At 43.1% G+C, this 26,218-nt stretch overlaps 1 protein-coding gene across 1 annotated transcript; it reads right to left on the reverse strand.

The window, feature by feature from the left end:
• Window positions 1-3,099: 3,099 nt before the first annotated feature.
• Window positions 3,100-4,982, reverse strand: LOC100195615 (cullin 2). Its single transcript, NM_001140644.2, is given in 2 exon segments — window positions 3,100-3,671; window positions 4,890-4,982. A coding segment is annotated over 1 exon segment (171 nt). The 5' UTR covers window positions 3,652-3,671; window positions 4,890-4,982; the 3' UTR covers window positions 3,100-3,480.
• Window positions 4,983-26,218: the final 21,236 nt, after the last annotated feature.

A 26,218-nucleotide genomic window follows, 5' to 3' on the forward strand; every position in this document is an offset into this window, starting at 1 on the left:
TCTCTCTTTCTGTCTTTCTCTCGGAGGACCTGAGCCCTAGGACCATGCCTCAGGACTACCTGGTATGATGACTCCTTGCTGTCCCCAGTCCACCTGGCCGTGCTGCTGCTCCAGTTTCAACTGTTCTGCCTGCGGCTATGGAACCCTGACCTGTTCACCGGACGTGCTTGTTGCACCCTCGACAACTACTATGATTATTATTATTTGACCATGCTGGTCATTTATGAACATTTTAACATTTTAACATCTTGACTATGTTCTGTTATAATATCCACCCTGCACAGCCAGAAGAGGACTGGCCACCCCTCATAGCCTGGTTCCTCTCTAGGTTTCTTCCTAGGTTTTTGGCCTTTCTAGGGAGTTTTTCCTAGGGAGTTTTTCCTAGCCACCGTGCTTCTTTCACATGCTTTGCTTGCTGTTTGGGGTTTTAGGCTGGGTTTCTGTACAGCACTTTGAGAATATCAGCTGATGTACGAAGGGCTATATAAAAATACATTTGATTTGATTTGATTTGAGCTACACAATAGCAGTACATTTGGATCGGTTTGGGGTCCCGCGGACCGATCCACTCATATATGAAACATTTGAACCGGGACCGATGCGTATCGGTGATTCGTTACATCCCTCTAAAACACCTCAACTTTTGACTACTGATGCATCCTCCAGTGTCGAACTGCATGTAACTGTGTTGACAGTCATTGATCTACAAGTCATTTTTCCTCATCAAACTCCCCGCTGTGCCCAGCTTCGCGAGTTAGGCAGCTTGTTCCTGATCTTGCACATCTGTGCGGCACATTCAGCATTCAAATGCTAAAATGGCTTGAGTGATATTATGCTTTATTAGTTAAGTGGCAACCTAAGTAATTTGCATATATGCGCTGTTGAAAATGTTGTTTTACTGGAACAAAAGTAAGCTATTGGAGACAACTCTCATCTGGCTAAAGATGCTCAAAGGGGCTTGCAATACATTTTAATTTGTTTGTTCTGGTTCACCATCAGCAATAGTTTTGGTAGTTTTTCTTTAAACAATCAGTGTATTTGGTCATTTTTTTATATATAGGGTAAAGTTGATAATTTCATAAGGAGGACAGCAATCACTTTTGCGAGGTGCACTGCATGGCCAAAACAAGATGAAAAGAAAAGATCACTCAGGAAAAACTTACAAGCGGTCAAAACCATTTGATTTTGAGATGGGGGTAAAATCCAAAGTTGTGCTATGTATTCATTGGTTATGTCATAGTTAGTCTGTAAATTATAAATATTGAAACATTACTAGCTCAAATACAATCTGCAAAAATGACAAGTTAATTAGTGGGTGATGGTGATTTCAGAACCAAAGTGGGGGACAATACCCCGCCGCCCCGATCTGATAGTCGTGTGGTAGATGCCTCTCTCTTATGGCTAAGCTCAGGTGCCGACAAAGTGCGCACACGGACGCACACACACACACACACACACACACACACAAAAGTCAGCTCAGACAGATCCAGCTCGGAGAGGCCCAGCTCATGAGCTATATCAGCAGCAGACTTTTATTTAGAATGGAAAATGAATGTTTATGCAAAAAGTGCATCGAATCGTATTGCATTGATTCTCTCTCTAATCAAACCGAATCATTTCAAACTAGAACATATCGTTCCTGTATCATATCGAAGAACATATACGCATCGAATCACCTCAACAGAAAAAGATGCACATCCCTAATATTACCTGTACAAGCAATCCATGTAATCTGCTCCCTTGCTGTACTCCTCCCAGTATCTGTGGTACATCACTAAAACCTTCTCCTCAGACTCCAGAACTTTCTGAAATTACAGATTAGAGACCCAATATCAGTTTATTACTTTGGCACCTCAATGACAAGCAGACAACCAACAAATACAACTATTAGGCTATCCGATGCTGAGCAATGGGAAATTAGTAAATTGAGTGAAAATGGCATTATGAACTAACATTCAGTAGATAACAGATCTAATATATTTTCCCCAAATGATATAACGTATTTACCTTGTACAACTGTCTGACATGGTTCTCCAGGAATACCTTGGTCTCTGTGTACAACCTTTCACCCAAAGGCTCTGGGTATGCAACACACAAGGCATAGATGTCCCTGATTTTAGAGTAAAGGAGTCCAACACATTAATCTGTAACACTGAGGAAGAAAATCATGCAGACAATTTATTTTCTACTGGAAAATTGTTAAGTGAACTTGAGAATTTCCTAAAGTTAAACCTTAAAGGGATACTTTGGGATATTTACTTCCACAGAGCCAGATTAACTTGTGGATACCATTTTTAGGTCTCTGTGTCTAGTATGAAGGAACTTGGAGGAACTTTTGCAAGCCGACGCTAACTAGTGTTAGCGCAATGGCTGGAAGTCTATGGGTATGTGCTAGCAGATACCCATAGACCTCCGGCCATTGCACTAATACTAGTTAGCATTGGCTTGCAAAACTACCTCTAACATTCTTTGTACTTGTTCTTTGCACCAACCACGTTTCCATCCACAATTTAATGCAAGTCACCATATCACCAACCATATCGTATAAAAAAAATCACGACAGCTGTGATGGAAACAGGAAGTTTTGGTGTAATTTGTTCATTCGACATGGTGTGATCTTTTTGTGACAGGAAATTAATTATGCAGGAAATGGTAGTGGAAACACCTTTATGCACAAATATTGATATAATAACCACCATATCAAAGCAAATTTGGAGTCTTGCGATGATATGGTGTGTGGTCCTCCTCCTACAACTCTGGAAACCATGCAGTTTATTAGGCTACGAATTAAATAAATTATGGTGAACATCACAGGGTAGTGAAAGTGCATGGTGATCTTGCGCCTTCCAGCCAATAAATATCGAGGGTCTCATTCTGGTGACATGATGATTGATTATTGACTGCAGTTTGACAAATACTCTCGCTCTTATCCATAATAATCTAATGTAGACTAGAGACCCCAAACAGCCTACTGGCACTGTATCCGCAAGCTGTTGGCTAGAGTGCAGGTGCCAAGACCAGAGTAGGTACATTTGCTATTTAACGCAAATGTTTGTGACAAAACTATCGGTTGAGTTTAAAATGCCATGGAAACACATTGAACTTTAGATTTTTATTTGGTGTATGAAAACGTAAGCGAAAAAGTACATTTTTGTGTGCACTACATCATCATGCAATGACTTTTGTCTGCAACGAGTCCATTTGGTGGAAACACCACTGGTGGGAAAATGCACGTATTTTATTTATGGGGATTCTAGAACATTCACATTAAAAATCTGTCTGCAATTGGATAGAAACCTAGTTCAAGACATAAAAATGGTATCCACAAGTTCATCTGACTCTGGGTAAGATAAAGTAGATAAAGGGCCGCATTGCCAAAATCCTGAAGTATCCCTTTAATGGCTTGACTATGTAAGCACAGATCAGTGGCATTTTAGTCTACTAAATCAATGGCAAACTAAACCACAAAACACAGAAAGTTCAGAAAGTCATAAAAACAATTTTTCCGAAGAGCTGAAACGAGGTAGGATACGAAAATCTGTCGTTCCATGTGGCCCTCTCCACATAATCAAGCATCACCACAGCCTTGATTGTCGTCAGTAGCTTGTTCCATGTTTCATCAAAGTCCACCACCCGCGGCTTCAAGGACATCGTACGGCTTCTTCTTCAGGCTGACGTAAAGAGGTAAAAGAGCAGGGTTATTGGTGTAATTGGACAGTACTGGAATATTGGAGCAAGGTGTTTAGAATTATAAATGCAAATTCTTCATGTATGGATGTTGAATCAAGTAACTGTTAATACACTATGCCAAATGTAATCAATCCAACTGCAATTAGGAATGATCTTTCCTCTTCAGGTTTGATAAACTGTGACATAATGTCTCAATAATTAAACAATACTTGGGCATACGGATTATTTAAAAAAGACAGATTATAAAAAATTATTTACTGATCTGCCTGTAGCATAACTAACTCTGATTATAAATTTGCAATTACAATCTCAAACATGATGTTGTGATAACAAGGTTATGACTTATTAATTTGCCAAATGACAGTTTCAGATGGGTTCACAACCTAACTAAAAGACATATCAAAATGTAAAAATGTGCAGGGGATGATAAATACTACTATATCTCCTACTCAATATAGTGAAAGCACAAGTGAAGTTATCACTATCATGTGAGATTTAACGTTACCCCTAAATACAATTACACCTCAACATACAAACAACCCTGTTAATAGCTAGCTAGAAGGTTATAAAAAGGAATGTTCCACCCCTGTTCACGGGCGGTTGCTAGCAACCTAACGTAGTTTAAGTTAATTGACAGTGTAAACAATCCAATCGCCAAAATATTAGTCATGCTACCCAAATCAAATATAGCTAGTTAACAAAGCGATTTGCTAACAATATGCTCATTCGTTGCATTAACGTTAAGTTGAACTGTCACAGGTAACAGGGTGAGTCTAATGACAACGTTAGATATCCTGCAATATTTTTACAAGAAGGCCTGGCTAGCTGTCTAGCTACTGTAGCTAGTTAGCAGCTATCAATTTCATTCGTCATTCAAACAAGCAAGCTAAAGTTAGATAGCTTGTCAGTTTTGGAGAATATTGCAGCACGCTGCATACATATTTACCTTACTCACTGAAGTCACGAAAAGTCATATTTTTCTCGAACAATGTTACACATTTACTAACTAACCATGCTAGGATGAGAAAGAAGCAACAACATAGCTAGGTAATAGAAGTAGCTAGCTTTGAGATCCAGTTAGCTAGAGCTAGGCACTTAATTCTAGCTAGTAGCGACCGATTTGGGGTAGCTAGGTAAACACGTTTACAACGTCAAATGGAGACTTTCTGTATATATATACCTCTAATAAATATATATACCTGTTATTAAAAAGTCAAGTTTCTCCGCTGTCACAAGCTTGATCTCTCACTTACAACACTGCCATTTCCATACCGTATGGAATATACCATTGTATCAGCTGTAGGTGTACTGTAATGGAGTAGTTATGGATGTAGTAGTCATGAGTATTCAGTATACTCATATTCGATAAATTAAATGTGTACCGTGCACAATTAAAATATTAATAAACAACAAAAGTCACAATTACAGTCGGCGTCGATTCAAAGACTTATAAGAACAACATTGTAAAGCAAGACCCCTATTTTGTAATGGTGTAGGCGAATACTACGGGTACCCGTTTGGGAGCTGTGGTGGAGCAAAAAGTACTTTATGAAAACTAGAACGTAAACGTTTCCTTCATCCGTATAAATACAAACTGTGAAGTAGAAATACTAAGAGATATGCAGTATTATTCGTGTGATTGGAACGGTTAAGAACCAGTGTACTTAAAAAGTAGTGTATCATTCAAATGGACTTGAATATTGACTGTGTTACACTACATTTTATTCAGTCAAACTGCTATTAATATTACAGTACCAGTCAAAAGTTTGGACACACCTACTCATTCAAAGGTTTTTCTTTTTATTGACTATTTTCTAAATTGTAGAATAATAGTGAAGACAACAAAACTATGAAATAGCACATGGAATCATGTAGTAAGCAATTTGAATGCACAGAGATACCGTGACAAGATCCTGAGGCCCATTGTAGTGCCGTTCATCCGCCACCATCACCTCATGTTTCACCATGATAATGCACGGCCCCACGTGACAAGAATCTGTACACAATTCCTGGAAGCTGAAAACGTACCAGTTCTTCCATGGCCTGCACACTCACCAGACATGTCACCCATTGAGCATGTTTGGGATGCTCTGGATTGACGTGTACGTACGGCAGCTTGTTCCAGTTCCCGCCAATATCCAGAGCTATTGAAGTGGGACAACATTCCACAGGCCACAATCAACAGCCTGATCAACTCTAGGCAAAGGAGATGTGTCACGCTGCATGAGGCAAATGATGGTCACACCAAATACTGACAGTTTTTTTTATGCGCTTAAATACTGTGATATACAACCTGGAATAAAAATTTAAGAGTGCTATGTAGTGAAATAAATATCTCACATCTGTGCCGTTTGCAAGCTACATTTGGCTACATTGTATTGTTTTTTCCTCTTCAAAGCACACTGGTGAGCAACAATAAAATTTCACTTCGCCAAGACAACCATGAACTCTTCAAGTTCAGTTCTAAGCCCCACAAACATTTGAAGGATGATGGTAAAGGGGGTGACTGAATTTACATTTAACTAGGCAAGTCAGTTAAGAACAAATTCTTATTTTACAATGACTGCCTACCAGGGAACAGTGGGTAAACTGCCTTGTTCAGGGGTAGAACGACAGATTTTTACCTTGTCAGCTCGAGGATTTGATCCAGCAACCTTTCGATTACTGGCCCAACTCTCTAACGACTAGGCTACCTGCCAACCCACAATAGCCTATGCAATGGTGTTGGCAACTAGGTTTTGCATCCAGCCAGTTTGTTCCTGAGCTTGTAGCTAGCGAGCTGGCATGCTGAACAGAATTAGCCTATTATCAAATAGCCTATAGCTGCACAATTCAGAGATGTACACAATGTAGACTACATGACACATTTAACACGTGGTTAGCGGGCTAATTAATTAATTTACAATGTAATAATTTTGATCTGATTACAGTGGTTAAATTACCCATGTCTATGTTAATTGACCTACCTACTCTAAAAGATATTAATCGTACCGTATTAATCGTACCGTAATGCCAAACCAGTGTGTCTTGTTTGCAAAGAAACTGTCTCTGTTTGCAAATAATTCCATCTGAGATGTCATTATGAATCTAAGCATGGCACTTTCAGAAGTAGATTTTCCATTTTAGACAGGAGGCCTGAGTCTGACGCAAAAAGGAGATAGGCCTATTTAAGGAGTGCATGGTGGCAGTATTGGAAGAAATAGATATAGGCAGTGGCGATTTCAGCATGTAAATCTTGGTGGGGCAAAAAAACAAACATGTGGGATGCATGCCAGCAAAGCCACTACACAACACTAAACAATACATTCACTGCACTATAATGGTGAGAAACGGTGTCACAAACTGTTAGGGCCTACATCAAGCTGTCCCAACAGCAGAGTCCCAACAGCAGTCCCAATACCACTGCTAAACCTGGCTTTCAGCGGAGCCTTGTCTGGCAGAGAAACAATTCATTCAGCCTAATTTACTGCCTTATAAAAAACATAGCTGATATGACTTGCTTAAACAAATGTGGTTTCTACTGACAATTGAGATGTACAAACTATGGCATAAGGGGATGACAAGTGGATAAGAGGCAATCCGTAATTTTGATTAAGACATTAATGAGCGAGCGACGACGGACGTAGTCAATGTAACTATTTGTTCAGCACTTTTGAAATGTACAGCGACAGAACATGGGCCGTTCTTACAGTTTACTACTATCAGTAGCGCTGTCAAAGCTATACACAAAAAGTTTGCAAACAAGCACAAACCGGCCATGAACGATGCGTTTACAATACCGCATTGGAGAAAATAGACCAAATTGTTAGGGTGTGGCACATGGGCTGCTAGCTAAGATTGTGAAAGTAAGATGTTGACATGATCAGTCCAATCAAAGCTACTGTACATTTAATGTGATTTGACGTAATGTCTGTGGCCAATGACCTTGAGCCTTTTTGGAAGGGCACTTCTAATGTAAATCTATGGCAGCACCCAAAGAGCTCACATTCTTGATGTCTACCCTTACTAAATGCGGGTGACAGTGTCCCCATGAGTGACAGAACACTGAGCCAATCACGGGGCAATGCTGAGCCAATCACGGTGCAAGGCTCCTATCTTCTGCTGGCCTGCCCCACCACCACAGAATGCACTGAGCAAGGCTGAAACACCTGCATTTTGGAGCTGCCTGTTTGTATGCGGCTTTATTAACTCAATGATAAATATATATTTTTACATTGTTTGCAAACTGATATGTGACACATATTAATGTCAAAATAACATGCAAAACAGGCAACCCCCCCAAAAAAAATAATATATACATATATACTGTATATCCTTTTTTTTTTTTTTGTGCAAAAAATGTGGGGCTCAAAACAGGTGGATATAGGCCAACCAAAAAATATATGGATAACATCATTGAGTCTGTCAAACCGTTAATCCTACCTCTTATTTCTTGGAAGGGCCCTTCTGTCACTCATGGGGACACTGTCACCCGCATTTACTAAGGGTAGACATCAAGAATGTGAGCCCTTTGGGTGCTGCCATACAGTTACATTAGAAGTGCCCTTCCAAACATACACAGGCAGTTAGGAAAGCTAAGGCTAGCTTTTTCAAACAGAAATTTGCATCCTGTAGTACTAACTCAAAAACGTTCTGGGACACTGTAAAGTCCATGGAGAATAAGAGCACCTCCTCCCAGCTGCCCACTGCTCTGAGGCTAGGAAACACTGTTACCACCGAAAAATCCACTATAATTGAGAATTTCAATAAGCATTTCTCTATGGCTGGCCATGCTTTCCCAATGGCTACCCCTACCTCGGTCAACTGCCCGGCACCCTCCACAGCAACCCGCCAAAGCCCCCACCATTTCTCCATCACCCAAATCCAGATAGGTGATGTTCTGAAAGAGCTGCAAAATCTGGACCCCTACAAATCAGATGGGCTAGACAATCTGGACCCTCTCTTTCTAACATTATCTGCCAAAATTGTTGCAACCCCTATTACTAGCCTGTTCAACCTCTCTTTCGTATTGTATGAGATTCCCAAAGATTGGAAAGCTGCCGTGGTCATCCCCCTCTCCCAAACTGCTACAGACCTATATCTATCCTACCCTGTCTTTCTAAGGTCTTCGAAAGCCAAGTTAACAAACAGATTACCGACCATTTCAAATCCCACCGTACCTTCTCCGCTATGCAATCTGGTTTCAGAGCTGGTCATGGGTGCCCCTCAGCCACGCTCAAGGTCCTAAACGACATCATAACCGCCATCAATAAGAGACATTACTGTGCAGCCATATTCACCGACCTGGCCAAGGCTTTTGACTCTGTCAATAACCACATTCTTATTGGCAGACTCGACAGCCTTGGTTTCTCAAATGATTGCCTCACCTGGTTTACCAACTACTTCTCTGATAGAGTTCAGTGTGTCAAATCGGAGGGCCTGTTGTCTGGACCTCTGGCAGTCTCTATGGGTGTGCCACAGGGTTAATTCTCGGGCCGACTCTCTTCTCTGTATACATCAATGATGTTGCTCTTACTGCTGGTGATTCTCTGATCCACCTCTACGCAGACGACACCATTCTGTATACTTCTGGCCCCTCTTTGGACTCTGTGTTAACTAACCTCCAGATGAGCTTCAATGCCATACAACTCTCCTTCCGTGGCCTCCAACTGCTCTTAAATGCAAGTAAAACTAAATGCATGCTATTCAATCGATCGCTGCCCGCACCTGCTCGCCCTTACGCATCACTACTCTGGACGGCTCTGACTTAGAATATATGGACAACTACAAATACCTAGGTGTCTGGTTAGACTGTAAACTCTCCTTCCAGACTCACATTAAGCATCTCCAATCCAAAATTAAATCTAGAATCGGCTTCCTATATTGCAACGAAGCATCCTTCACTCATGCTGCCAAACATACCCTCGTAAAACTGACCATCCTACCGATCCTCGACTTCGGTGATGTCATCTATAAAATAGCCTCCAATACCCTACTCAACAAACTGGATGCAATATATCACAGTGCCATCCGTTTTGTCACCAAAGCCCCATACACTACCCACCATTGCGACCTGTACACTCTCGTTGGTTGGCCCTCGCTTCATACTCGTCGCCAAACCCACTGGCTACAGGTTATCTACAAGTCTCTGCTAGGTAAAGCCCTGCCTTATCTCAGCTCACTGGTCACCATAGCAGCACCCACCCGTAGCACGCGCTCCAGCAGGTATATCTCACTGGTCACCCCCAAAGACAATTCCTCCTTTGGTCGTCTTTCCTTCCAGTTCTCTGCTGCCAATGACTGGAATGAACTGCAAAAATCTCTGAAGCTGGAGACTCATATCTCCCTCACTAGCTTTAAGCACCAGCTGTCAGAGCAGCTCACAGATCACTGCACCTGTACATAGCCCATCTGTAAACAGCCCATCTATCTACCTACCTCATCCCCATACTGTATTTCATTTTTTATCTTGCTCCTTTGCACCCCAGTATCTCTACTTGCACATTCTTCTTCTGCACATCTACCATTCCAGTGTTTAATTGCTATATTGTAATTACTTTGCCACCATGGCGTATTTAATGCCTTAATAACTCCCTTATCTTACCTCATTTGCACTCACTGTGTATAGACTTTTTATTTTATTTTGTTCTACTGTATTATTGACTGTATGTTTTGTTTATTACATGTGTAACTGTGTTGTTGTATGTGTCAAATTGCTATGCTTTATCTTGGCCAGGTCGCCGTTTCAAATGAGAACTTGTTCTCAACTAGCCTACCTGTCAAAGATATCCTTGATAGCAGGGAAGGGGTAGAGTCAAGTGCAGGAGACTGAGGTCCGTTTGAACAGATGTTTAATAATCACCGATAAATAAAGTCGCCACAAGGCAGGGTGCGCAGATAATAAGACAGGAGGACAGCTCCAAAATCAAAACACACGGGGCGCAGCCCGGCAACCCTGATGCCTAATCCAAAAATTACGCGGCGTAGCTGAAGCAGCGCAAAATGCCGACTATCAAAAAGAACATGACATGAAACAATCCCGCACGAATTCCCAAACAAAAAAGACAAACTAAATACCCCCCCACTAATGACTAACAAGGAACAGGTGCGGACCTAGACAGACAAAACCAAATGACACAGAAACGTAGATCGGTGGCAGCTAGTAGGCCGGTGACGACGACTGCCGAGCACCGCCCGACCGGGGAGGGGCGCCACCTTCTGTGGACGCTGTGACACTAGCTGGTTAAATAAAGGTGAAATTAAATAAATACAAATACATTTCTTAAATAGTGCTCCAACAAAGCCCTCATGTTAGTAAATTTGCCCAATCAACTTTCAGCACCAGGCACTGCCCATATTGATATTCTGACAATGCTCTGAATTTACTAATGCCCAGAGCTCACACTGAGCGCACTCTGGCACTCAGATTGAATTTAGGAACACACGCTAGGCTACTTCAAATAAAATTGTATTTTTCATAGGCGCCGAATACAAGCCCCTAACCAACAACGCAGTTTAAAAAATGACAAATAGGAATAAGAAATAAGAGGAACAAGTAATTAAAGAGCAGCAGTACCCCCTGTACATAGCAAGACTATGTACAGGGGGTACTTGGCTAATACTTGATGATGGTATCCAAGTCACATTACCCATCATGTAAATAAGGAAGTACTTGCAATTAAATAGTAAAGAGAAGTTTAAAACTATTTTTTCCAATGGGATATCACATTTCCATTGAAATATATAGTCATTATTAAATTCATCACGAATGTATAAAACAAGTTAAATTTATATAGAAATGTATTATTTTACTCGCTCTAGCAGTGATTCTTGTTCTTTTCTGATAAAAAGCTAGTTCATTGCATCTGCCGCGGAGCCCAGTTTCATAATAATATTTCCCAGCTGCTTGCTGTCATTTTGAAGTAATCGTGATAAAACGGGTCTTATTTTAGTGCATTTTTCACCCTGCCAGCTCCTATTAGTTTTATTGAGTACCGTGGCACCAACTCGCCTTCCGAACGTTCTATTCCCAGCTTATTGTTCAATGTCAAAATGCCTGCTTCGCTATTGTTGGCAATGAGACCTGCTCACGTTTTTTTTATAGTTAAAATGTAAACAACAAAATGTAAACAACAAAAATAATATTGGAACTCTGCGATCTTCCCATTGTTTCCTATGGGGGAAATCTAGGCATGTCTGTCTATTTTGCCAAATATCTCGCAATGTGTATAATGAAATGGCTAGCTAGTTAGCGGGGTGCACGCTAATAGCGTTTTAATCGGTGACGTCACTCGCTCTGAGACCTTGAACTAATTGTTCCCCTTGCTCGCTTTTGTGGAGCGATGGGTAATGATGCTTCGAGGGTGGCTGTTGTCTATGTGTGTAGAGGATCCCTGGTTCGAGGCGAGGAGGGACAGAAGCAAAACTGTTACACGGGCACCATTTTAATCAGGAAAATCTCCTCTTTGTAATTATGTAAATCTGGGCAGCGAGTTCGCTTGTCATTGATTGCTAGACCAGAATTAGTTAAAGTAAAAAAAAAAAATCCCTAATTTTTCAATACGCAGACATAAACACAGTTGACACCATCAAGGTGCGGATGTTTACTTTCTACACAAGTAGTTTTTTTTCAAGTTTCGTCCAACGAACAGATTATAGTGCTAAAATAAAGAGTTACATTTTTTTATGGAATTTTAATCATCACTCCAGTCAAAACAGGCTCTGTGAACGTTTGATTCTATTATTTTGCTTTGGGCTCGCGCTAGTGTTCCAGTTTAGCCAATGTTCTTAAGCCATTTTTCAGCCTTGGGTGAATTTTGACTCATTCTATTGTCCAGCCTATAGATAGCCAGAGCGAATTTACGAAAGCACCTGAATGTCCATTAAGAAAGCACAACGACTATACCATTTAGCTAAGCTAAGAATGACGAGAATAATCAAGTCAATAAACGTTGGGTAGTTAGCCTATAGTTAATATACTGGCAAGTTTGATATATAACTACTAACGTTAGGTAGCTAGCTAACATACTGGTACATACTGCTGTAATGATATGCTATGTGGTTCGTAAGGACAGCGTAGCTGACAAATTGTCAGGCAACTTAACGTGAAAGGCAACTTTTTTGAAAAGTCATTACTTAATAACAGTGAGTAGCAAGCTACCCCTTGGTCGTTAGGGCAAATCTGGTCTGTAATAGGAGGGGGGGGTTTCACACCTACCTCAGCTATTAGACTATTGTTTAGCAAAGGTTGAATAGTCTATTGTTCAGCTATTAGCCCTCCTCCCCAACTTGCAACAAATTGCTGTTCCCATCTCATTCCTTTCCCGCTTCCACGCATCATCATTCTGCTCCGAGTGGCTTTCATGTGGGCATTCTGGCAGGATATGGCAGAATTTTCGGTTGTGCATCAAGAATTCTGCATACAGTCATGGCCAAAAGTTTTGAGAATGACACAAATATTAATTTCCACAAAGTTTGCTGCTTCAGTGTCTTTAGATATATTTGTAAGTATACTGCTCAAAAAATAAAGGGAACACTTAAACAACACATCCTAGATCTGAATGAAATAAATAATCTTATTAAATGCTTTTTTCTTTACATAGTTGAATGTGCTGACAACAAAATCACACACAAATAATCAATGGAAATCCAATTTATCAACTCATGGAGGTCTGGATTTGGAGTCACACTCAAAATTAAAGTGGAAAACCACACTACAGGCTGATCCAAATTTGATGTAATGTCCTTAAAACAAGTCAAAATGAGGCTCAGTAGTGTGTGTGGCCTCCACGTGCCTGTATGACCTCCCTACAATGCCTGGGCATGCTCCTGATGAGGTGGCGGATGGTCTCCTGAGGGATCTCCTCCTAGACCTGGACTAAAGCATCCACCAACTCCTGGACAGTCTGTGGTGCAACGTGGCGTTGGTGGATGGAGCGAGACATGATGTCCCAGATGTGCTCAATTGGATTCAGGTCTGGGCCAGTCCGTAGCATCAATGCCTTCCTCTTGCAGGAACTGCTGACACACTCCAGCCACATGAGGTCAAGCATTGTCTTGCATTAGGAGGAACCCAGGGCCAACCGCACCAGCATATGGTCTCACAAAGGGTCTGAGGATCTCATCTCGGTACCTAATGGCAGTCAGGCTACCTCTGGCAAGCACATGGAGGGCTGTGCGGCCCCCCAAAGAAATGCCACCCCACACCATGACTGACCCACCGCCAAACCGGTCATGCTGGAGGATGTTGCAGGCAGCAGAACGTTCTCCACGGCGTCTCCAGACTCTGTCACGTCTGTCACGTGGTCAGTGTGAACCTGCTTTCATCTGTGAAGAGCACAGGGCGCCAGTGGCGAATTTGCCAATCTTGGTGTTCTCTGGCAAATGCCAAACGTCCTGCACGGTGTTGGGCTGTAAGCACAACCCCCACCTGTGGACGTCGGGCCCTCATACCACCCTCATGGAGTCTGTTTCTGACCGTTTGAGCAGACACATGCATATTTGTGGCCTGCTGGAGGACATTTTGCAGGGCTCTGGCAGTGCTTCTCCTGCTCCTCCTTGCACAAAGGCGGAGGTAGAGGTCCTGCTGCTGGGTTGTTGCCCTCCTACGGCCTCCTCCACGTCTCCTGATGTACTGGCCTGTCTCCTGGTAGCGCCTCCATGCTCTGGACACTACGCTGACAGACACAGCAAACCTTCTTGCCACAGCTCGCATTGATGTGCCATCCTGGATGAGCTGCACTACCTGAGCCACTTGTGTGGGTTGTAGACTCCGTCTCATGCTACCACTAGAGTGAAAGCACCGCCAGCATTCAAAAGTGACCAAAACATCAGCCAGGAAGCATAGTAACTGAGAAGTGGTCTGTGGTCCCCACCTGCAGAACCACTCCTTTATTGGGGTGTCTTGCTAATTGCCTTTAATTTCCACCTGTTGTCTATTCCATTTGCACAACAGCATGTGAAATTTATTGTCAATCAGTGTTGCTTCCTAAGTGGACAGTTTGATTTCACAGAAGTGTGATTGACTTGGAGTTACATTGTGTTGTTTAAGTGTTCCCTTTATTTTTTTGAGCAGTGTATAATTACAAGCATTTCATAAGTGTCAAAGGCTTTTATTGACAATTACATGAAGTTGATGAAAAGAGTCAATATTTGCAGTGTTGACCCTTCTTTTTCAAGACCTCTGCAATCCGCCCTGGCATGCTGTCAATTAACTTCTGGGCCACATCCTGACTGATAGCAGTCCATTCTTGCATAATCAATGCTTGCAGTTTATCAGAATTTGTGGGTTTTTGTTTGTCCATCCGCCTCTTGAGGATTGACCACAAGTTCTCAATGGGATTAAGGTCTGGGGAGTTTCCTGCCCATGGACCCAAAATATTGATGTTTTTTTCCCCGAGCCACTTAGTTATCACTTTTGCCTTATGGCAAGGTGCTCCATCATGCTGGAAAAGGCATTGTTCGTCACCAAACTGTTCCTGGATGGTTGGGAGAAGTTGCTCTCGGAGGATGTGTTGGTACCATTCTTTATTCATTGCTGTGTTCTTAGGCAAAATTGTGAGTGAGCCCACTCCCTTGGCTGAGAAGCAACCCCACACATGAATGGTCTCAATATGCTTTACTGTTGGCATTACTCAGGACTGATGGTAGCGCTCACCTTGTCTTCTCTGGAAAAGCTTTTTTTCCGGATGCCCCAAACAATCGGAAAGGGGATTCATCAGAGAAAATGACTTTACCCCAGTCCTCAGCAGTCCAATCCCTGTACCTTTTGCAGAATATCAGTCTGTCCCTGATGTTTTTCCTGCAGAGAAGTGGCTTCTTTGCTGCCCTTCTTGACACCAGGCCATCCTCCAAAAGTCTTCGCCTCATTGTGCATGCAGATGCACTCACACCTGCCTGCTGCCATTTCTGAGCAAGCTCTGTACTGGTGGTGCCCCGGCCCTGCAGCTGAATCAACTTTAGGAGACGGTCCTGGCGCTTGCTGAACTTTCTTGGGCGCCCTGAAGCCTTCTTCACAACAATTGAACCGCTCTCCTTGAAGTTCTTGATGATCTGATAAATGGTTAATTTAAGTGCAATCTTACTGGTAGCAATATCCTTGCCTGTGAAGCCCTTTTTGTGCAAAGCAATGATGACGGTACGTGTTTCCTTGCAGGTAACCATGATTGACAGAGGAAGAACAATGATTCCAAGCACCACCCTCCTTTTGAAGCTTACAGTCTGTTATTCGAACTCAATCAGCATGACAGAGTGATCTCCAGCCTTGTCCTCATCAACACTCACACCTGTGTTAACGAGAGAATCACTGACATGATGTCAGCTGGTCCATTTGTGGCAGGGCTGAAATGCAGTGGAAATGTTTTTTGGGGATTCAGTTCAATCGCATGGCAAAAAGGGACTTTGCAATTAATTGCAATTCATCTGATCACTCTTCATAACATTCTGGAGTATATACACATTGCCATCATACAAACTGAGGCAGCAGACTTTGTGAAAATTAATATTTGTGTCATTCTCAAAACTTTTGGCCACGACTGTACAGTAGCACATTTGTATGAAGGTGTGGTTATTCACAGGCAAATTGTTATATGCTATGGAGGGACATTTGTGTCTTTTTGAAAAGAGCAAAACCTTTTTTATTTTCAACCAAAAATAATTGTTCTGAAAGCAACTTTTTTCCGACACAAAGGAAGTCAAAGCGGACACCTACGAAGATGGCATCTCAGGTAAGCAGCACTGGGCTGTATTGACGTCTCCTAAAATGACATCTGCTGCTTTAGATTGAACAGTCATATCTCAGTTATTGTTTTCATATCTATAAAAAATAAGCTGTTTTCTTTACTTTCAGAGAGTGAGCTGACCAAGGGGTCGAAAATGTAGATATTGCCAGATGTTCACTGTCCGAGGAACAGGCCGAGGAAGCTTTATTGCTGGCAAAAGTGTCCATAACCAGAGGTTATTAAACTGTTCTGTGTTATTGTTCTCCCTCTCTGCCTGTCTTGTTGTACATGGAACCTGTCTCACATGCATTAACTAAAAAAACCTTAAATGTCAGCTGCTAATTTTCAGAGTTTACACCACATAAACACAGCCATTTTTACTGGACTATCTGTTGCTGCCAAGTCATGATTTCCCTGGGGGTTGGCCTTGCAATAACCAAGTGGTGAGACACATAGCCCTCTATATTTAAATGTTTCAGGTACACTCCGATCGGTGTCCGTGTCACATACATTATCTTCTATTGACATTATCTTCTATTGTTTGTCCTTGTGTCTGTTTTTCAGCATAAAGTGCTCTGTAGTCACTTAATGTGGAGACCAGGTGAGACCACACACACACAATAACAGTCTCTCTTCTTCACTTCATCCCTCTCCCCCTTCTCCCTAAATCCTCTAGGTTATATCAGCTGTTTTGGTGAATCCCTCCCGCATCTGAACTGGCTGACACAGAGGGCACAGCATGATCATACATACGTAAGATGTCACTTGGTCGGGTCAACAAGAAGTATTATTAAAGAGATGCTTTACATTAAAATACAGACAGAGATGTAGTATTCCCAGAGTTAATGATCCAAGGTCAGTTTTGCATTTCACCTCCTGATTTAAGATGACTGACCGTGTTAGAATAAAAAAAACAAGGCTTAATCATACTCTCTCTCTATCCGTGACACGCCCTGACCTGAGAGAGCCATTTTTCTCTGTTTGGTTAGGTCAGGGTGTGATATGGGGTCGGCATTCTATGTCATTGTATTTCTTTGTTTTGGCTGAGTATGGTTTCCAATCAGTGGCAGCTGTCTATCATTCTATCGTTGTCTCTGATTGGGAATCATTCTTAGGCAGCCCTTTTTCCCACCTTCTGTGTGGGATCTTGTTTTTGTACAGCTCAGTAAAGCCTGCAGAACGTGACTTTCATTTTCCTTTGTTTGTTGTTTTGATTTAGTGTTCTGAGTTATAATAAATATGAAGATGAGCACTTACCATGCTGCACCTTGGTCTCCTTACGGCGATCGTTACAGAAGATCCCACAACAAAAAGACCAAGCAGCGTGGTCCGGAGCAATGGACCTGGGAAGACATCCTGGACGCCAAGGGATTGTGGACGTGGGAGGAGATCGAGGCCGGATGGGATCGCCTCCCATGGGAACAGGTGGAGGCAGCGAGAGCAGAGCGGCGACGAGACGAGGAACTAGCACAGCAACGACGGAAGGACGAGAGGCAGCCCCCCCAAAAATGTTGGGGGGGGGGGCACACGGGTAGCTCTACGCTCGAGACCTACAGTGCGCCTCCATGGCCCAGTATATCCTGTGCCTGCCCCACGTACCCGAACTCCAGTGAGTCTATCCAGCCTGGTACGCCCTGTGCCTGCTCCTCACACTTGCCCTGAGGTGCGTGTCAACAGTCTGGCCCATGTATCAAGCCTCTAGTGCGCCTGCCGAGTCCGGTGTGTCCGGTTCCTGCTCTCCGCACTCGCCCTGAGGTGCGTGTTACCAGTCTGGCGCCACCTGTGCCAGCCCCACGCATCAGGCCTCCAGTGCGCCTACCCAGTCCAGAGCTTCCGGCGACAGTTCCCAGTCAGAGATTCCAGGGACGTCCCCCAGTCCGGAGCCTCCAGCGACGTTCCCCAGTCCGGTGAGACCTGTTCCGGCTCCATGTAAGAAGCCTCCAGTGATGATCCATGGCACGAAGCCTCCAGTGATGTTCCATGGCAACAGCAAAGGACCTTGTGAAGATGCTGGAGGAAACAGGTACAAAAGTATCTATATCCACAGTAAAGCGAGTCCTATATCGACATAACCTGAAAGGCCGCTCAGCAAGGAAGAAGCCACTGCTCCAAAACCGCCATAAAAAGACAGACTAAGGTTTGCAACTGCACATGGTGACAAAGATCGTACTTTTTGGAGAAATGTCCTCTGGTCTGATGAAACAAAAATAGAACTGTTTGGCCATAATTACCATCGTTATGTTAGGAGGAAAAAGGGGGAGGCTTGCAAGCCGAAGAACACCATCCCAACTGTGAATCACAGCAGCATCATGTGGCAGCATCATGTTGTGGGGGTGCTTTGCTGCAGGAGGGATTGGTGCACTTCACAAAATAGATGGCATCATGAGGGTGGAAAATGATGTGAATATATATTGCAGCAACTTCTCAAGACATCAGTCAGGAAGTTAAAGCTTGGTCGCAAATGGGTCTTCCAAATGGACAATGACCCCAAGCATACTTCCAAAGTTGTGGCAAAATGGCTTAAGGACAACAAAGTCAAGGTATTGGAGTGGCCATCACAAAGCCCTGAACTCAACCCTATAGAAAATTTGTGGGCAGAACTGAAAAAGCATGTGCGAGCAAGGAGGCCTACAAACCTGACTCAGTTACACCAGCTCTGTCAGGAGGAATGGGCCAGATTTCACCCAACTTATTGTGGGAAGCTTGTGGAATGCTACCCGAAACCTTTGACCCAAGTTAACCAATTTAAAGGCAATTCTACTAAATACTAATTGAATGTATGTAAACTTCTGACCCACTGGGAATGTGATGAAAGAAATAAAAGCTGAAATAAATCATTCTCTCTACTGTTATTCTGACATTTTACATTCTGAAAATAAAGTGGTGATCCTAACTGACCAAAGACAGGGAATTTCTACTAGGATTAAATGTCAGGAATTGTGAAAACGGAGTTTAAATGTGTTTGGCTAAGGTGTATGTAAACTTCTGACTTCAACTGTATATGTTGTACTGTATACTTTTATACCATCTATTTCATCTTGCATATGCTGCTCGGTCATTGCTCATCCATATATTTTTACAGTATGTTCATATTCTTATCCCATCCCTTTACTTATATTTGTGTGTATTAGGTAGTTGTTGTGGAATTGTTAGATGACTTGTTGATATTGCTGCACTGTCGGAACTAGAAGCACAAGCATTTTGCTACACTCGCAATAACATCAGCTAACCATGTGTGAACAATACAATTTGATTTGATTTGTTATGTGTTGGTCCCATGTTTAATGATCTGAAATCAAATATCCCAGAAATGTTCCATATGCACAAAGAGCTTATTTGTCTAAATTGTTGTGCACAAATTTGCAGTGGTGTAAAGTACTTAAGTAAAAATACTTTTAAGTACTTACTTAAGTTGTTTTTTGGGGTATCTGTACTTTACTTTAATATTTATATTTTTGGCAGCTTTTACTTTTTCTTCACTACATTCCTTAAGAAAACTATATACTTTATACTCTATACATTTTCCCTTACACCCAAAAGTACTCGTTACATTTTGAGAGGAAAATGGTCCAATTCACACAATTATCAAGAGAACATCCCTGGTCATCTCTGCTGCCTCTGACCTGGCAGACTCATTAAACACACATTTTTTGTTTGTAAATTATGTCTGAGTGGTGGAGTGGATCTGTCCAATTTTTTTTAACGTAATTCTGCCTTCAGGTTTGCTTAATGTAAAGAACTTTAAATGATTTATACTTTTACTTTTGATACTTAAGTACATTTTAGCAAATCCATTTACTTTTGATACTTAAGTATATTTGAAACCAAATACTTTTTTACTTTTACTCAAGTAGTATTTTACTGGGTGACTTTCACTTCTACTTGAGTCATTTTATATCAAGGTATCTTGGGGAGGCAGGTGGCGCCCCCTAACTTTGCTATATACACGGGGTACCAGTACCAAGTCGATGTGCAGGGATATGCGGTAGTTGAGGAAGATACAGTATGTACATATAACTAGAAATAAAGTGACAGATAAACTGCTGCTACTGTTTATTATGTGATGAGACAAAAAGGTCCAATGCAGACAGTTCGGGTAGTTATTTGGTTAACTATTTAACTAACTGTTTAGCAGTCTTATTGCTTGGGGATAGAAGCTGTTTAGGGTCCGATTGCTTCCAGACTTGGTGCTTCGGTACCACTTGCCGTGCGGTAGCAGAGTGTCACGTCCTGACCATAGAAAACTTTTATTTTCTATGGTAGAGTCGGTCAGGGCGTGACTGGGGGGTTAGTCTAGTTTATTATTTCTATGCGGGGTTCTAGGTTTGTTTTTCTATGTTGGTGATTGTGTATGATTCCCAATTAGAGGCAGCTGGTAATCGTTGTCTCTAATTGTGGATCATACTTAAGTAACATGTTTTCCATTTGTGGGTTATGGGATATTGTATTTTGAGTAAGTGTATGTAGCACCTCTGTAGTCACGTTGCATTTATTATTTTTGTATTTTTGCTTAGTTTCACTTTATAATGAATATGTGGAACGCTACTCACGCTGAGCCTTGGTCCGATCATTCCAACGAACGTGACACAGAGAGAACAATCTATGACTTGGGTGGCTGGAGTATGACAATTTTAGGGCCTTCTTCTGACACCGCCTGGTATAGTGGTCCTGGATCGCAGAGAGCTCCGCCCCAGTGATGTACTGGGCTGTACGAACTACCCTCTGTAGCACCTTGCAGTTGGATGCCAAGCAGTTGCCATACCAAGCGATAATTCAGCTAGTAAAGATGCTCTCAATGGTGCAGCTGTATAACTTTTTGAGCATCTGAGGACCCATGCCAAATCTTTTCAGCCTCCTGAGGGGGAAGAGGCGTTGTCATGCCCTCTTTATAACTGTGTCGGTGTGTGTGGACCATGATAGATCCTTAGTGATGTGGACACCGAGGAACTTGAAGCTCTCGACACGCTCCACTACAGCCCGTTAATGTGAATGGGGACATGCTTGGCCCGCCCCTCCATTTCCTGTAGTCCATGATCAGCTCCTTTGTCTTGCTGACGTTAAGGGAAATCGACCAGTTATATAGACACATAGATTTGGGTGGGATCTAATTTGGCCATGGGGATAAGCTTTGTGTAAGAGGATAGCTCTTGATTTGCCATTGTCTCCTTATGGTCCCTTTGAAGGTGACAACAAAGTTAGCTCCTTCACCCTGGATTCTCTAATATCACTGTATGTGAGTGAACTGAGCTGAGTGCCATAGGGCAATAGGCTCAACTCCCCTCTGGTGAGATGCTTTGTGTCATATGATCTGTCTTCATCTAGGGTACATGTTGCAGATAACTGAGTTCTGTGACAGACATTCAATTCCTTTTGTCTTCATATACTTATTGCTGAATTTTGTGAAATATGATGCACAACTATATATATATATATATATATTTTTGTATTAGTGTAACGGCTGTCGTAGAGAGGGGACCAAAGCGCAGCGTGTTGAGTGCTCATTATGATATTTATTAACTCAAAAAACACTAAAGACAAAATAACAAACGGCAAACGATCAGAATGCAGTTCTGTCAGGTACAGAGACTAAACAGAAAATAACTGCCCACAAACACAGGTGGAAAATAACCCTACTTAAATATTTACATTTACATTTAAGTCATTTAGCAGACGCTCTTATCCAGAGCGACTTACAAATTGGTGCATTCACCTTATGATATCCAGAGGAACAGCCACTTTACAATAGTGCATCTAAATCTTTTAGGGGGGGGGGTAGAAGGATTACTTTATCCTATCCTAGGTATTCCTTAAAGAGGTGGGGTTTCAGGTGTCTCCGGAAGGTGGTGATTGACTCCGCTGTACTGGCGTCGTGAGAGAGCTTGTTCCACCACAGGGTTGCCAGAGCAGCGAACAGTTTTGACTGGGCTGAGCGGGAACTGTGCTTCCTCAGAGGTAGGGGGGCCAGCAGGCCAGCGGTGGATGAGCGCAGTGCCCTCGTTTGGGTGTAGGGACTGATCAGAGCCTGAAGGTACGGAGGTGCCGTTCCCCTCACGGCTCCGTAGGCAAGCACCATGGTCTTGTAGCGGATGCGAGCTTCAACTGGAAGCCAGTGGAGAGAGCGGAGGAGCGGGGTGACGTGAGAGAACTTGGGAAGGTTGAACACCAGACGGGCTGCGGCGTTCTGGATGAGTTGTAGGGGTTTAATGGCACAGGCAGGGAGCCCAGCCAACAGCGAGTTGCAGTAATCCAGACGGGAGATGACAAGTGCCTGGATTAGGACCTGCGCCGCTTCCTGTGTGAGGCAGGGTCTTACTCTGCGAATGTTGTAGAGCATGAACCTACAGGATCGGGTCACTGCCTTGATGTTAGTGGAGAATGACAGGGTGTTGTCCAGGGTCACGCCAAGGTTCTTAGCACTCTGGGAGGAGGACACAATGGAGTTGTCAACCGTGATGGCAAGATCATGGAACGGGCAGTCCTTCCCCGGGAGGAAAAGCAGCTCCCTCTTGCCGAGTTTCAGCTTGAGGTGGTGATCCGTCATCCACACTGATATGTCTGCCAGACATGCAGAGATGCGATTCGCCACCTGGTTATCAGAAGGGGGAAAGGAGAAGATTAATTGAGTGTCGTCTGCATAGCAATGTTAACCTCTCTGGGCTAGGCGGGACGAATTCGTCCCACCTACGTAACAGCCAGTTGAATCCTGTGGCGCGATTTTCAAAACCGTTGAAATGCTATTACTTCAATTTCTCAAACATATGACTATTTTACAGCTATTTAAAGACAAGACTCTCGTTAATCTAACCACACTGTCCGATTTCAAAAAGGCTTTACAACGAAAGCAAAACATTAGATTATGTCAGCAGAGTACCAAGCCAGAAATAATCAGACACCCATTTTTCAAGCTAGCATATAATGTCACAAAAACCCAGAAGACAGCTAAATGCAGCACTAACCTTTGATGATCTTCATCAGATGACAACCCTAGGACATTATGTTATACAATACATGCATGTTTTGTTCAATCAAGTTCATATTTATATCAAAAAACAGCTTTTTACATTAGCATGTGACGTTCAGAACTAGCATACCCCCCGCAAAATTCCGGGGAATTCGCTAACAATTTACTAAATTACTCACGATAAACGTTCACAAAAAGCATAACAATTATTTTAAGAATTATAGATACAGAACTCCTCTATTCACTCGATATGTCCGATTTTAAAATAGCTTTTTGGTGAAAGCACATTTTGCAATATTCTAAGTACATAGCCCAGGCATCACGGGCTAGCTATTTAGACACCCGGCAAGTTTAGCACTCACCAATATCAGATTTACTATTATAAAAGTTTGATTACCTTTTGTTGTCTTCGTCAGAATGCACTCCCAGGACTGCTACTTCAATAACAGATGTTGGTTTGGTCCAAAATAATCCATCGTTATATCCGAATAGCGGCATTTTGTTCGTGCGTCCCAGACACTATCTGAAATGGTAAATCAGGGTCGCGCGCATGGCGCAATTCGTGACAAAAAAAATCTAAATATTCCATTACCGTACTTCGAAGCATGTCAACCGCTGTTTAAAATCAATTTTTAAATCTAATGTTTTGCTTTCGTTGTAAAGCCTTTTTGAAATCGGACAGTGTGGTTAGATTAACGAGAGTCTTGTCTTTAAATAGCTGTAAAATAGTCATATGTTTGAGAAATTGAAGTAATAGGATTTTTAAGGTTTTGAAAATCGCGCCACAGGCTTCAAGTGGCTGTTACGTAGGTGGGACGAATTCGTCCCGCCTAGCCCAGAGAGGTTAAAATCCATTTTTATGCCATTTTTCTCGTAAAAAAGCGATAATATTCCGACCGGGAATGTCCATTTAGCTGAACAGAGGAAAGTAAACAAAGCTTTCGGTCGACGCGGGCACGAGCCTGAGTCTCACAGTACTGTAACCAGCCACTACCCAAACGCGCTACTTTTTTTCAGCCAGAGCCTGCAAAGCCATGATTCAGCTTTTTACCGCCTTCTGAGACCCTATGGCAGCCGTAGGAAGTGTCACGGGACAGCTAAGATCCTCACTCTTCAAAAAACAGAGACAAGAAGAACGACACCTTGTCAGACAGGCCACTTCCTGCATGAAACCTTCTCAGTTTTTTGCCTGCCAAATGAGTTCTGTTATACTCACAGACACCATTCAAACAGTTTTAGAAACTTTAGGGTGTTTTCTATCCATATGTAATAAGTATATGCATATTCTAGTTACTGGGTAGGAGTGGTAACCAGATTAAATCGGGTACGTTTTTTATCTGGCGGTGTAAATACTGCCCCCTAGCCCTAACAGGATAAGAGAGACCATGTGAGGATATGACAGAGCCAAGTGACTTGGTGTATAGCGAGAATAGGAGAGGGCCTAGAACAGAGCCCTGGGGGACACCAGTGGTGAGAGCACGTGGTGCGGAGACAGATTCTCGCCACGCCACCTGGTAGGAGCGACCTGTCAGGTAGGACGCAATCCAAGCGTGGGCCGCGCCGGAGATGCCCAACTCGGAGAGGGTGGAGAGGAGGATCTGGTGGTTCACAGTATCAAAGGCAGCAGATAGGTCTAGAAGGATGAGAGCAGAGGAGAGAGAGTTAGCTTTAGCAGTGCGGAGAGCCTCCGTGACACAGAGAAGAGCAGTCTCAGTTGAGTGACCAGTCTTGAAACCTGACTGATTTGGATCAAGAAGGTCATTCTGAGAGAGATAGCAAGAGAGCTGGCCAAGGACGGCACATTCAAGAGTTTTGGAGAGAAAAGAAAGAAGGGATACTGGTCTGTAGTTGTTGACATCGGAGGGATCGAGTGTAGGTTTTTTCAGAAGGGGTGCAACTCTCGCTCTCTTGAAGATGGAAGGGACGTAGCCAGCGGTCAAGGATGAGTTGATGAGCGAGGTGAGGTAAGGGAGAAGGTCTCCGGAAATGGTCTGGAGAAGAGAGGAGGGGATAGGGTCAAGCGGGCAGGTTGTTGGGCGGCCGGCCGTCACAAGACGCGAGATTTCATCTGGAGAGAGAGGGGAGAAAGAGGTCAAAGCACAGGGTAGGGCAGTGTGAGCAGGACCAGCGGTGTCGTTTGACTTAACAAACGAGGATCGGATGTCGTCGACCTTCTTTTCAAAATGGTTGACGAAGTCATCCACAGAGAGGGAGGAGGGGGGAGGGGGAGGAGGATTCAGGAGGGAGGAGAAGGTGGCAACGAGCTTCCTATGGTTAGAGGCAGATGCTTGGAATTTAGAGTGGTAGAAAGTGGCTTTAGCAGCAGAAACAGAAGAGGAAAATGTAGAGAGGAGGAAGTGAAAGGATGCCAGGTCCGCAGGGAGGCGAGTTTTCCTCCATTTCTGCTCGGCTGCCCAGAGCCCTGTTCTGTGAGCTCGCAATGAGTCATCGAGCCACGGAGCAGGAGGGGAGGACCGAGCCGGCCTGGAGGATAGGGGACATAGAGAGTCAAAGCATGCAGAAAGGGAGGAGAGGAGGGTTGAGGAGGCAGAATCAGGAGATAGGTTGGAGAAGGTTTGAGCATAGGGAAGAGATGATAGGATGGAAGAGGAGAGAGTAGCGGGAGAGAGAGAGCGAAGGTTGCGACGGCGCAATACCATCCGAGTTGGGGGCAGAGTGAGAAGTGTTGGAGGAGAGCGAGAGGGAAAAGGATACAAGGTAGTGGTCGGAGACTTGGAGGGGAGTTGCAATGAGATTAGTGGAAGAACAGCATGTAGTAAAGATGAGGTCAAGCGTATTGCCTGCCTTGTGAGTAGGGGGGAGGTGAGAGGGTGAGGTCAAAAGAGGAGAGGAGTGGAAAGAAGGAGGC

The sequence above is a fragment of the Salmo salar genome, chromosome 29 (genome assembly GCF_965601325.2).
Source record: "Salmo salar chromosome 29, fSalSal1, whole genome shotgun sequence".
Classification (NCBI taxonomy): Eukaryota; Metazoa; Chordata; class Actinopteri; order Salmoniformes; family Salmonidae; genus Salmo; species Salmo salar.